The 13,263-nt window shown below is 40.7% G+C and overlaps 1 protein-coding gene across 2 annotated transcripts in view; it reads left to right on the top strand.

Moving 5' to 3' along the window:
* Positions 1-13,263, top strand: part of LOC145783245 (WD repeat-containing protein 17-like) — a 175,264-nt gene that overhangs the window by 31,317 nt on the left and 130,684 nt on the right. For both annotated transcript variants that reach the window (XM_082595063.1, XM_082595062.1), the window contains 2 exons: positions 3,193-3,318; positions 7,740-7,862. In XM_082595063.1, coding sequence (XP_082451189.1) covers positions 3,255-3,318; positions 7,740-7,862 — 187 coding nt within the window. In that variant the 5' untranslated portion in view covers positions 3,193-3,254. The remainder of the gene's footprint in view (positions 1-3,192; positions 3,319-7,739; positions 7,863-13,263) is intronic.

The raw sequence follows: 13,263 nt of genomic DNA, 5'->3' as shown, positions 1-13,263 counted from the left end.
CAATGCTGTGGCTGTTAAAGTCCCCTATTATGAGGCACGGTTTGCTGTTGTCGATCCAGGTGTTTTTGGCCAGGAAAAAGATTCTGTGGGGGGTTTAATAATTTATATATCGTGAAGATTTCCAATGAGTTAGTTTTTATGTGCAAAATTTTTAAAGCACCCGTTGTTAGGTTGGCCGATCCGAGTATCGCTGATTTCTCGCTGCAGAATATGGCACTACCATGGGTTCGGCTGGGTGATTGAATGGCTAAGTACATTCCAAGGATGCTAGGAGGGATTTTTTCTCTGTGTGTTTCTTGCAAGCACAGGATGTCTGGTTGTAGGTTAGCAATAAGAACTGCATTTGTTGCTGACAAACCTTCCGTATTGAAGCTAATTATTTTCATTGTAGGGCCGAGGGTCTATCCTTTTACCACCCTAAATGTGCTCTCTCCGGCAGTAACTGGAGTGTGGTGTTGAGATTAGTCAGGACTGTAAAGGATTAACCGGAATTGCTCCGTGAAGACTCTCAACATGATCCCCTAACGCTAAGTGTTTTACATCTGGGAGCGTTAAGGATTATCTGTTGCAGCAGGGAATTGCTTCTAGCACATCATCGCCGTATCACTCGAGCGGAAATTCACAAGTCGAACGCTACATTGGCATTATATGAAAGTCGATTCGTCTGGCTCTGAAATCAAACGATCTTCCTATCTCTTGTTGGTGTGTATCTCCTATCTCGTGTATTTCTTGAATTTTACAGGCAGCCATCTGTGGCTGCCTGACAGGTCGGTATTGGCGGCCATTAATGAAAGTTCAGGTGGCCATGGCCATCAGCTATTTCGAGGCCTGCATATCAAAATGGTCACAACTCACAACTGCTTTTATATTTCCTAAATAGCCCATAGCCTAGGTAGCCGACCATTCACTACATAAAAATATTTTTCTGGGTTTTGACTGGTTTAAACCTAGTTTTCACCGGTTAAAACCAGGTTTAAACCGCTTGGTGGTCAAAACCAGTTTTGACCACTTAGAGATCAACCCTGCCTCGAATCCTTATGGTCGCTCAAAACTACACAATTTCCATAGCCAAACGACATATTTCATACAAACCTCACAAGCTGTGGCACTTTCTATTCAGGATGACATTCAACCAGTGCTTTTGCTTTTCGTGCAGACGACCTTTTACTACTGCCTTCTGATTGGTCAGAGAAACATCACTCTTTCTCGGAGAAATTTTCTCCTCCTGGGAGAAGTGTGCATCGCTTGCTGCTTTCTGATTGGTCAATTTCGCCTTATGGGTGCCGTCCAACAGTAGATTTTACAAATACGCGCACGGGACATCCCCGGTGGACCGGGATCGGCGTCGTGTGTGAAGTCACGGAGCGTGGATATGTGGTTTTGCCTCTCCGTGTTTCACCAGTGTTCCCCACTTAACCCAAGTTCTTCTGCGTTCTTAAGTAGTTGTTGTGCTGCAGGCACAAAGGGGCGTCTTGATTTTAGCCGCTGCTGTATAAGGTGGTGGTCGCTTGAATGTTGTATGGAGGAGATGGTCGGGGCCCAGGGTGCGGCGAGCGACAGAAATCGTGGCGCCTTTACGACGTAGCTCAGCAGGTTGGATGCCTGCCAGTATGGACAGGCAGTCTGTCGGGGTGGGACTCAGGCATCCAGTCACAGTACACAGCTCATCGTTGATGGTTGTATCAATTCAATAGGGTGGGTGTGAGAACTACTGCACCAGACTGGTGCGCAGTACTCAGCGGTGGTATAAACAAGGGCTAGGGTAGCTGTACGAAGAGTTTTGGCTCCAGCTCTACAGCCGGAGCCCGCTAATCGCCTCAAAAGTGCGACCCAGGTTGTTGAAGACTTTCCTTATTTTACGATCCTCATTGTCGCTCATAAAAGGAAATTCAAAGTGCATAGGGTTACATGGTGTTTGGGGGGTTTTGTCTATTTTGCTGGTGTCATTGTCTTCTGGGTAGTTGCTTACTCTTATGTAATATGCATGAGTATATGAAAGGCAATAACCCTGTGCTGTGTCGACTCCACTTTTTCATCATTGTTAAGTTTAAATTCTAATGTGGAACCAACGTGATTCTACCTTGCAAGGTAGCAACAGACAATGTTGTATGATGCTATAACACCTAATTGTGATAAATGAATACAAAATAAAGGGTAACCACTGACTAGTGTGAACTAACAGTTTGACTAAATCATTTAAACCTGTTTAGATCAAAATCGTTTTCACATTTTGTCCAGAAACCTGGGTATCGGGTAGCAAAAAAAGCCAAAAAAAAACGGCTTTGAAATCTGTGCCGTATTGGATAGGCGTAGCAATGCTGCTTTTCCCCATGTAGCGGCAGCAGAGAGGTGCTGCATTTGCTTCAGTCATACTTCCGGTAGCCACTACTTTATACTTTAAAGTGGAAACCAGTGAATCGTAATTTTTTATCGAGTACAATATCACGATATTTTTATAAAAACATTGGTCCATGAGAATAAAATTTCACCTAGAACTTGTTTTTTTTAACGATGTTGAAATGGCAGTGGAAACGAATGTGGTACTGAAAGGTGATATCATTTTTTTTACGGTGACCCATCATACTGAAATGAAGGTCCCACCATCAGAGTCCCTCCCCCCAGGAGCAAACGCTCCTTGGGCAAAGTGGAAAACATTAAATCGACTCCGAACCAGTGTTGGACGCACTAAGTCTGCAATGGTGGAGTGGGGTTACGACACGGGCCCACTTGCATGTATCTGTGGCTCCGAGCCCCAAACAGCGGACCACCTTCTTGTTTGCCCTCGGCTTGCCACCCGGTGCAGTAGGTGGGACCTGTCAGTGTGGAAGGTGGGTGGGACCTGTCAAGGTGGGACTCCGTTGCGGAAGGATGTGTCAATCTGTGGTGAATCAACGAACTTTAGAAGACTCGATAGAAGAAGAAGACGGTGATTTTGACTTCAGAATAGAGCTTTCCAGAGTCTGTTTAAAGACAAAAGTAGCATGTCCTACTTTTTGTTCAATTGCTGTACTGCGTTACTTTTCATCGACTGGTAACAAGTAGTGGTATATAGTATTTCGGCATATTGTAGCGATGGCACGCTACTTTCAAAGTAAGGGTCGCCCACCTCTGGTCCTGTTTTTACATTTGACAATATTGTGGTTCTTATGCTGATGACTTGACATAAAAAAACATGCGCCTATGTTGTGGCAGGAAAGCGTAATAAACATTTGCTTCGTGGAACTGGAGAGTTTACTTTAAAAGGTGGTGACCCAATGTTGGCTGCTATATGGGATCCTCTTTCTTCTGATTATTTACTCGTCGTTAGAAAGCAGTCAGGTATTGTAGCTGTTATATTTTCTTATTGTTAACTACATGCTAAGGAATGATGTGATAGTGGGCCGTGCAATCAGAGATGTGGTACTTTAAAATGTTGTGTTACATTTTTAGCATGAGATGTAACATCTTTCATAAAGTTATAAAACCAATACATATTTAAACGTAATTGAGTAGTTCTTTGAATGCCTTAAACCTAGGCAATGGGCTTAATTCTTTTAACTTTATTATTCATTAGCAATATTATTGTCCTTTTAATGTTATTGTCCATAGCGGCCTAAACAAACAAAAACAACAAAACAAGCAAACCAGGCAGTGTTACCATTTGGATATCAAGATAAAAGCCTGCTGTTAATGTTTGTCAGTAGTCAGACCTGTAAAATTGATTTGTAAAACAAAGACTGCCAGAGTTAATACAACGTTCTATATAGGAAAACATGTTGTTTCTCAATAAGACATTAAAAGTGATGCATTAAAAAATAATTCGGTGCTCATGTGTGTTCGCATGACGTGACAGACCATGTAGGACTCTAAACGGGTCATTGTAAGCCACTTGAAAACGATTAAGACAAGAAAGGTGATACCTATGCAACAATTACGAGGCATAAAACGACATACAGTACAACATCAACAAAACAAAAAATTCTCATAAACTGTTGAACATTTGTGAAATCGTAATTTTGGTTTATTGGCCATAGATTAAAGTGAGCGCACTTGCCACAAAATATCCAGTTCTTTATACAAAGAGTTATGTATATAAACCCTTTAAAGCATTTAACCGACTCAACAAGAAAACTTTTCGAACTTTTAAGAAAGACCTGAGAGAGTTGAAATGTTGACGAGAAAATAATGTCATGATTGGAGGCATAGTCGTGACGGCAGTTGGAGAGATTTTGAAGACCATGCAAGCTAGGAGAAAAATAGCTAATGTTATTTGAAATATTGTGTCATTTATACTAACATTGCCAACGAAACATCTATCTTGCACCTCGTTGAAGTTTTGAGGCAATTTACAGTATTCATGTAAAAGCATAAACAGATTAGTCAAACTAAGTCGTTTGATTGTTTTGACGTCAAAAATATTCCATATTTCTCGCAGCAAAATGAACAAGTTTCGAATTTGGGAAAACTCAGGTTGGAAACACCAGTGTGCTGGTGGAGGTGCTAAAGCTAAACAAACATAACTAAAAATCAATATCACGATCTTACAGTATAATCTTTTATTGAAATCGAACAATTTAGATATCTTTTTTAGATTCCAATTAGCTTAAAACGAAAATTTAGACAGAGTACTATTGCCAATAACATAAGAAGCAGAAACGTGGTCACTCACAAAACAACAAATTTTAAAACTGGCAGCAGCGCGAAGAAACACGGAAAGAATAATATTAAACATAAATAGAAAAGACAAAATGAGAAATGAAGTTATCAGCTACAAAACACTTATCAAAGATGCCGTTGAAACAGTAACAAATCTAAAGTGGCAATGAGTGGGGCATGTAGCATGAATGACAGACAGCGGATGGGCAAAAATAACCAAAGTGAACAACAAGATATGCGAAAAGAACTACAACAGCATTTCTTAACCTTTTCTGACTCTAGCACCCATGTAAACAAGCCTCAACAGTCTAGCACCCCCTAACTATCATTGGCATACGACTAGGCTACTACAGTGCCGACCAAAAGTTTAGTAGAGGCCGAAATTTTGACATGCCTTTAGATCGCTGGCGATATATTTTGTAATGAAGTCTCTTGTTGTTTAACAAACTGTGCAGTTGTTTTAACCAAGTTGATTCAGGATTTGGTATTTGGCTTTCATTCACCAACAAAAATTCAATTACAGACGAAATCGGTTAATAGTATACTGCTTAAACGTATCAATCGTTTATTTGAATCAAAATCTGAAATCCCAAACCAACTCCAATCTAATGTTAAGTAAAAACATCGGTTAAGCGTATACCGCTTAAAAGAATAAGTCGGATAAAAGCATCAGGATTTGCTTCTAGTTTGCCATAATCTTATGTGCTAGACATCGCACTACAAAGAACCAATTTTCGCACAGCTGGGCTTCATTAAAACAGAAGAGCACACAAAAGGAATAATCACACTTCCCAATAAAGAAGTTTAAATGCTTTTGATGTCATCGGTCGGCGACTGGCCTTGCAAGGAAAGGACATGGACAAATTATTTCGGCTTGAGAGGGAAGTGTTGAAAAGAATGTCTAAAAGTTTAAACCAGAAAACTGTGGAGAATTTTTTTTTAAACTGCTGAAAAAAAGTAGCCTATTGTTGTGAAATGCAGTGCGTAATTTCATTTGTTGCAGTATTGTTCAGTTGAAGAACATTGCAAATTAATTATTTTACCAGACATGGCAAAACACTTGAAAAAAAAACCTTTGCGATTTCAAAACAAACAATGAGTGTGAGCTGTGTTTTTCCACCATACCACTATTTTCGTAGGCCCTTTTCCGTACTCAAAACTACACAGCTGGTACAGAGCTAAAAATAGCCCGCTTGAATCAAAATCTTCAACGTCAAAGTTCGCGTTGTGACGTCACAGAGATCGGTGATATGAAAGATTGCCGATTTGCAGTCCGATTGCTGCAGTTTGCAGAAAAATGCTTTGATGGTTCTCCCAGTCAGCAAAGCTGATCTTTTTTACATTGTTTCAACGTCTGCAGACAATAAATCAATGTAAAAAAGACCAGTTTTGCTGGCTGGGACATACAGCGTAGTGGTATGTTAACACAGAACTAGGAAATTCTTTAAAGTTTAACCAGAATTGTAAACAGTTGTAGGAAGTATCAGTGGTAATGTGCGTTGCAGCCTAGTCAGCACAGACATCTTCTCAACATTACGCCCATTCACAATAAACCTTTTTTTAGTAAATTGGTTAAACGAATCAATCGTATAATCGTATCAAAATGTCTGGCAAATAGGTGATTCGATTAACCGATTTCGTCTGTATAACCATATGTAAGCGAATCAACTCTCTTAAAACAACAGCACAGTTTGTTACGACAAAACACAAAAACTACAAAATGGCGACAAAAAATACAAAATATACCGCCAGTGATCAAGAAGCATGTCAAAATTTCGGCGCCGCCATTAAACTTTGGTCTGCATTATTGAAAGGAAAGCGATGTACAAATTGATCATTTTGTTTATTCTTCAAAACTACTGTCGTCATTGGTGATAAAGAAATAGGAAAACCCGAGAATAGTGAAAGAACATGGAAAAACTTAAGCATACTTAAGTTACTCAGCTGGGTAACTAGTTACACATGTATCAATGTGATTTCTGTTGTTGCTTATGTGTGACCAATTGCTCTATTCGAGGCTAAGTGTTGGTCAAAGCCACTCTCAAATCGTGGAGCAACCCATGTTGAAGGCGGTTCCTGTCAATTATTTTGATTTGGAGTATGGTGGAGAACGCCTTTTCACACAGTTAGGTAGTCAGAAATGGAAAGATCGATTCCAATGCTGCTAGTGCCAATGCAGGATATGCTGTCAACTGATCACACCAGAAATCAGCAAGCGGAAGGACGAAATTTTGTCCGACAACTCTGATTCACCTGCATGTCAATCAGCTCCTCCTTTAGTCTATTATCATCACTCGTGTCTGCCAAGAAGGGTTGCTGTATCCACTCTGGATATGAGTGATTTGTGGGAACGTATTTTTCCATGGTGGTTGCTAGAAGCGAGCAGTAATATTACAACAAAGCACCCACCAGGTGAGTTCGCACAAACTACTCAGGATCAAGTTGCGTACTTGACTGGGAGATGACTACAATAACAACAAACCATGTACGGTAGGCTATTTCGAAACAGCAATCATTGATATGACAACTGCCGATGCTGGCAGAAAGACGAAACAATGCAGAAAAGTAAAAAGGAATTTTTTGATATTATATTGCATGCATTTAGCACCCCCTACAGTCTACTCCAGCACCCCCAAGTGGTGCTAGCACCTCGGTTAAGAAACGCTGAACTAGAGGAAGACCGAAAAGAAGATGGCGGGATGACATTAAAGAAAAGATTGGCATCACCTGGATGAGATCAGTGAAAGACAGAACGGTGTGGAAACATATCTGGAAGCCATCTGCCAACAGTGGCATGACTGGTTAAAGATGATAATGTATAAGAACAGTGTAGAAAACAGTGCAAGGGCTGCTGTAAGCAATGTATCAGCTTTTGCTCTTTAGCGATTTAACGAGGCTGTGTAAGATGACAGTCTTTTGTCCAATGTCACGAAATGGCGGTGGCACGTGAGCGTGACATTGAAAATTCCGTGCTAATGCAAACAGTTTTTTGAAATAACCAAACTAAAGGTGATTGGTTCAACTTAGAACTTATATATGCTTTGACAAGTGTTAGTGTTTTGCTGCACTTGCACTTTACTTATGATAGGTTGTTGTTTATGAAGGTGTCCAACTGATTGATGTTAAGATCGGCAGCGTCGTAAACCAGTTCATCATGCCCAGCAAGATGGTGTCCGCTTTAACCTTGTCGTGGGTAGATTCTGCTCCTGGCATGTTTTTAACTGGTGGTAAGTGGTCATGGCTATATAGTACACTTTGAACTACTCTCAATATTTTAGCGAATTATCGGTGGTTTAGAATAAAATTTAAACATCGTGAGGCACCTGCAACACCCTAGCCTCCATTTTGGACGCCATCTTGGATTTAGTACCTCAAAAATGTTCAGAAAAAATACCACCCTAGTATTTTTTTGAGCTTATCATATATTCTTTCACATTCAAGTGATGTTTTGCTTTTAACAAAAAAACATAAAATTACAATAGGCCTACACTAAGTACACTAATAGCTTTATCAGCCCATATAGCTTTTAGCTGATATTTTCAAAGTTTGTATAAATAGACACTTGCTATGAAGTTCGGCCATGGTGTGTTATCGAGAGTGCTGATGGTCGTGAGGGGAACATATCTTGATGCGTTCAGCTCATACCAAAGAAGAGTAAGGCAGGCAAAGAAAACCTCTCAAAAAAATCCTACCATGAGTGTAGCCATTTCAACCGCAACCAACCAGGCCTTGCACGACTTACCGAATCGTTACAATTTGATCGCCGTCGTCGTCGTATCAGCCTCTGGGGCCGAGGGTCTATCCTTTTACCACCCCAGATTCACGATGTTCCCGGACTACACTGGAAGGCTACTAGAGAGCAGCCAGTCTTTGGTTTCATCATCCATGACACGCAGACCTTTCACTCCGTTAGGTGGCTTGAAAATGGAACAGTCATTGATGATGTGGTCTGCGGTCTGTTCCTCGGCACCACATTCACAAGAAGAGGAAGAGGCCATTCCCCATTGGTGCATAGTTGAGCGGAAAAGCCCGACGCCCGTACGGAGACGGTTGAGGTGCACCCATGCCTGTCTTGGTAGTGTTAGACCGATGGGGCGTGTGTCGGCGTCGGGGATGAACGAATAGAGTCTGGTGGCGGTTGACTTCCATTCAGAACTCCATTTATAGTCTGCCCAAGCAGCCGTAGAGATGTCCTGTACATCAGCTTCGTTGATAAGAAGTTGAGCGGCTGGCACGAATGGGTGTCTTGATTTCAGTCGACGGGGGTGCTCGTTTGGGAGAGTCACACTGCTGGTGCGTTGGTTGGTTGTGTTCTCCATTTCAAGAAGATACTATTCAGAACTAGCAAGAATAACCTCCTTGTCAGAGCCTGTTTCCTTTACCTGAAGAATGAGTTGATTGTGGCATCACTAAAAGCATGGTCTCACTTCTGTCACAAAGTGACAATGCCTTACCTCAACATGGTAGAGCGTTGCCAATACTCCGACCTCGTCTGGATCCTTCCTAAACTACACAAAGATCTTAAGAGGGCTAATCTCGAAACCCTGCCTGAGTTCCACGTTTCCCGGAAGCATGTGAGTGCTGAATCACACAGCCCCGCAACAGACCTCGACCACTACTTAGTTTCTGCTATGGCCAAGCAGGGTGCACTTGGCCTCAAGATGCAATGTGGAAGAGAGTATTGGGAAGACGAGACACAGAATAGTTAGAGGAGTACAAGGATCCATACACTAACTGAAAAAATGAGTGTAAACCTCCCCACAGAGAACTTGCTCTCAGAAAGATACTTAGCCTGATTCGGAAACCTTGCAGGACTGTTCGCAGAACATTCAAATAGATCCTTCAAAACGAAACGAATAAGAGATGATCTAGTGTTTGCTAAAGATGCACCAATTGACAGTGAGCTAGCATCCCGCAAAGTTTATGAAGAAGTTAGATGAAATGGTGATTGCATGGACAGAAACGCATAAAGAATTGATGAAAACTAAACTGAAGGAACGCATTAAAAATAGCAGGAGGGAGGGAGAATTCCTCAACCACCTGGCGGATCAATGTAAGGGACATGGGGGCCCAATTACAAAAGTGGACGAGCTCTGAGCTCTGCCAACAGCATCACCATCCACGCTGAAAAAATTCTCCGCATGGAGATCCTGTACCAACGGATGATGTATCCACGTGACAGCCAGGCAAATCCCAGCCATCACAAAGCAAACAGCTTGAATGTAGATACAATGTTGCTGAGTGCTGAACCTAGCTGTGATTCTTGGAACTGAGGATGAGGGTGTTGAGACCATCTTCCCAACAGAAGGTGAGGTATATGCCATCCTAACCTCTACTGCTGTAGTTTCCTCTGGTGACACAGATCAACCAGTGAAAATGTGTATTGCAACAGCAATTCCTTAACTCCATTAAGAATACCCTATAGGAACGAATGTGGCTATGGTGTGGGACTGAGAAAACAATCGACGTCAGTGGTGTTGGGCAAGGGTCTGCCATTGAAACGATGATGGCACTGCAGAATGTGACCACTATCAGCAGGTTGACGATAACAATACCATGTGGAGGAGACCAAAAAGAGATTACATTCAGGAATGTTATTCCTGTTCTAATCGTCCCTGTCACAGTAGAGACTGAATGGGTGTTCCAAGGTGTGACGACCATTGTGTCGTTACTAAAGTCTATAAATGTTTCTCAAATATGTAGTGTATTTCATGATATTTTTATGTGAATTTCATATACCGGTAACAAGTTATGTGTACATAGTGTTGAAATTGTCATTATTATTCTTGGATGCAACCAGTAATCTCAAGTTGCACGAACAAAAATGAAAAAATTATGAAAAATAATGACCAAAATATAATAGTTTCAATGTTTTAGGAAACTTTCAAGCATGCTGGACGTTTTGTTGCTCTTTTAAAGTAACAGGCTCAATTTACTGCTGTTTTGACAGCAAAATCAGCTCAAAAGCTTGACTGGAAGCAAATTTATTGCAGATTCGTCAATTTGTATGGCGGCCATCTTGTATTTTTCACATAAAGTCTGGGCTCCATTCGAAATTTGAACAAAATCAAAAAATTTTTTTGCACGTTCCTAGGTATGTCCATTGTCCATAGGCACCTTTTAAACTCCAGTTCTGTTCTGTTACTTGAAAAAAGTCAAAATCACCCCAGTATAACCCACTGCTATTTTTATTATTGTTATTAAATGTAAACCCAAGAAAAGTTTCAGTCTCAAACATAAATTAACTTTCCAAAATTACGGGATATATATACATTGCAACGTGCACTATAATTATGTCACAAACACTATATAGGACAAACCATGACAAAGTTTTTCACACGTTGTTGGGCCATACATAGTCTGGTGTGGTAAAGCGTATTAAAGACAAAGCCCCAAGTGCTCTAGTCTATGAAGTGGACTCACTGCCTTCGAGCGAGCACAGGTATCTCATTTCCAGTACTAGTGATTTGATAAACATATTATTTTTGGAAAAAGTTACTGCTTTTGTAGTGCTGTTTGTTTGCAAAGCAATCTTGTATGGCTTTTAAAATATTACGACAATTTGCTTGGTTTGCAAGATTTTACCGAACTGATTTTTTAAAAAATGGGTCGCCTTAAACACGTGTTGGGAACCACTGGGTTAGAGCATATCCCACAGTTATGGCGATTGGTAAAAGTGGATGGAAAGACTTCTGCAAAAACAAAAAGAACACAACCAAAAAACCAGTAGGAGCATCTACAATCTCACTATTTTGCTAATAAATCCACACACGTAGGCCTATCATTGCAGGATGAAATATTGGTATATATACTTTTGTTTATGGCATTTAAAGTTGAAATATTATTTGCTACTGTACTAAAACACGTTAATATTGTTGCAAGATGAACTTTAAATGCCATAAATAAAAATTGACGTCAATGCAATATATACAAGGCAATTTGACGTGAAAAGTATTTTTCAGGGTAGGGGAGGGTTTTGGGATGGAGATTTCAATTTTTTGTTCAGGTATCTTAGAGTGTCCTGTTGTGTCCTAAAATCAGGGCAAAAGTTGAAATTAAAATTCACCCCCCCATAAAAATCATGTCGAACTTCCCGTCTTGATGTTCGCTTACCGGTACCTATATTGTGCTCCACGTTTGTACCCTTCCCAGAATTTCATGCCTTATATGCTAATCGCTTTGCTTTGATGGCCTGTTCAATTTAATTTGTACACCACCTTGTGTCTTGCCGCTATCGATGTTGTGTAAAGCCACACATGTGCCACTCCACATGTGCCAAGTGCTACTCCATCTCCACCTTCTGAAGTCAACAAACAAGATTTGAAATTTTCCTGGAAGCACTTTTACATTTAAACAAAATACAATGGTTAAATATTAAATTTATCCACAGGAAAAAAAGTGCACAGTGCTTCTGACCAACTCAACAATAAACACAAGAATCTCAAAGGTCACTGCAAATGGCGTTAAACAGATCACATGATGTGATATGTACGACAGGCAAGATGGGAAAATTAATAAATTTTAAATTTAGTTTTTCGCATCTTGTCTTGTCTTTCTGTGGATAAATTTAATATTTAACCATTGTATTTTGTTTAGATGTAAAAGTACTGTTATTCCCGAGGAGGACATCTTGTGATGTCCTCGTACTTTGAAAACGTTCGTGCTTTGTTTCTATCTAGTTTTTCTTTTTTGACCTCTGTAAGTATTATTGTACACCTTCTTTATCAGGTTACAGTTTATCATTTCCAAAACCACCATGCACTTGTCTAAAAAAAGTAATTCACTATTACCAACATGGCCATTCCACTCTCCATGGGTAATTAATACATGTGATGCAGGGAAGATGCAGGGATTTTGGTGATCACAACACGTAGTTCGTTGTAAAAACGATCTGTCTGAGCATCACTGAAATGAACAATTACTTTGAGGTGCATAGACAGACATCTTGCTAAGTGCACACTTGCTAACTATGAGCTTCACTAAGATAATCCTGCCTGAGACACGCTGCATGTCAAACACACATTTAATTAACTTATCTACTACAAACACTCCAACCCCAGCCGTGCCATTCTATAGACCAGAAACGTTTGTACACGGAATCCTTCCCTGTCACAGTACTGCACTAGCCGCCTTGATATCTTGTCTCTGCCATTCAGCATACATCATTTTTCGACGAGTGAGTGTCTTCACTACCTCCCATCCATATTCTTCCTCTCAGTGTATTTACATTGAGACTGCATATCCTAAACGTTTGTAGGTGCTTGCTTGATGACGATTTTGTCTCTCACACAGGCGAGGGGCCATGGGCCAAGCCTACATAGTTACCAGCAGACCTTTGAACTGTACAGTAGTATATATGTACCCGAGAACGACCAATTCTCAGACACTCCAATACAGACCACCTTCTCTCGAAAGATACTGTAAGGTAAAGGTGAGTCCCATATATGATCCAAGCATTGGGAGATGAGAAGATAAGGTTCTCATTATACTACGCCTTCAGCACTAACGAGAGTACGGTGGCCAGTCCCTTTCTCTCGGCTGCTTTCCTTCAGTCACTACGCCCACCTTATTTATTATGCCCTTGGTAGAGGTGAGCGGTGTTTTTCTGCAACCAGCTGAAGCCGGGTG

The sequence above is a fragment of the Aplidium turbinatum genome, chromosome 14 (assembly GCF_918807975.1).
Source record: "Aplidium turbinatum chromosome 14, kaAplTurb1.1, whole genome shotgun sequence".
Taxonomy (NCBI): Eukaryota; Metazoa; Chordata; class Ascidiacea; order Aplousobranchia; family Polyclinidae; genus Aplidium; species Aplidium turbinatum.
Note: the sequence above shows the minus strand (reverse complement) of the source record. Positions and strands in the feature narration are given on the sequence as shown.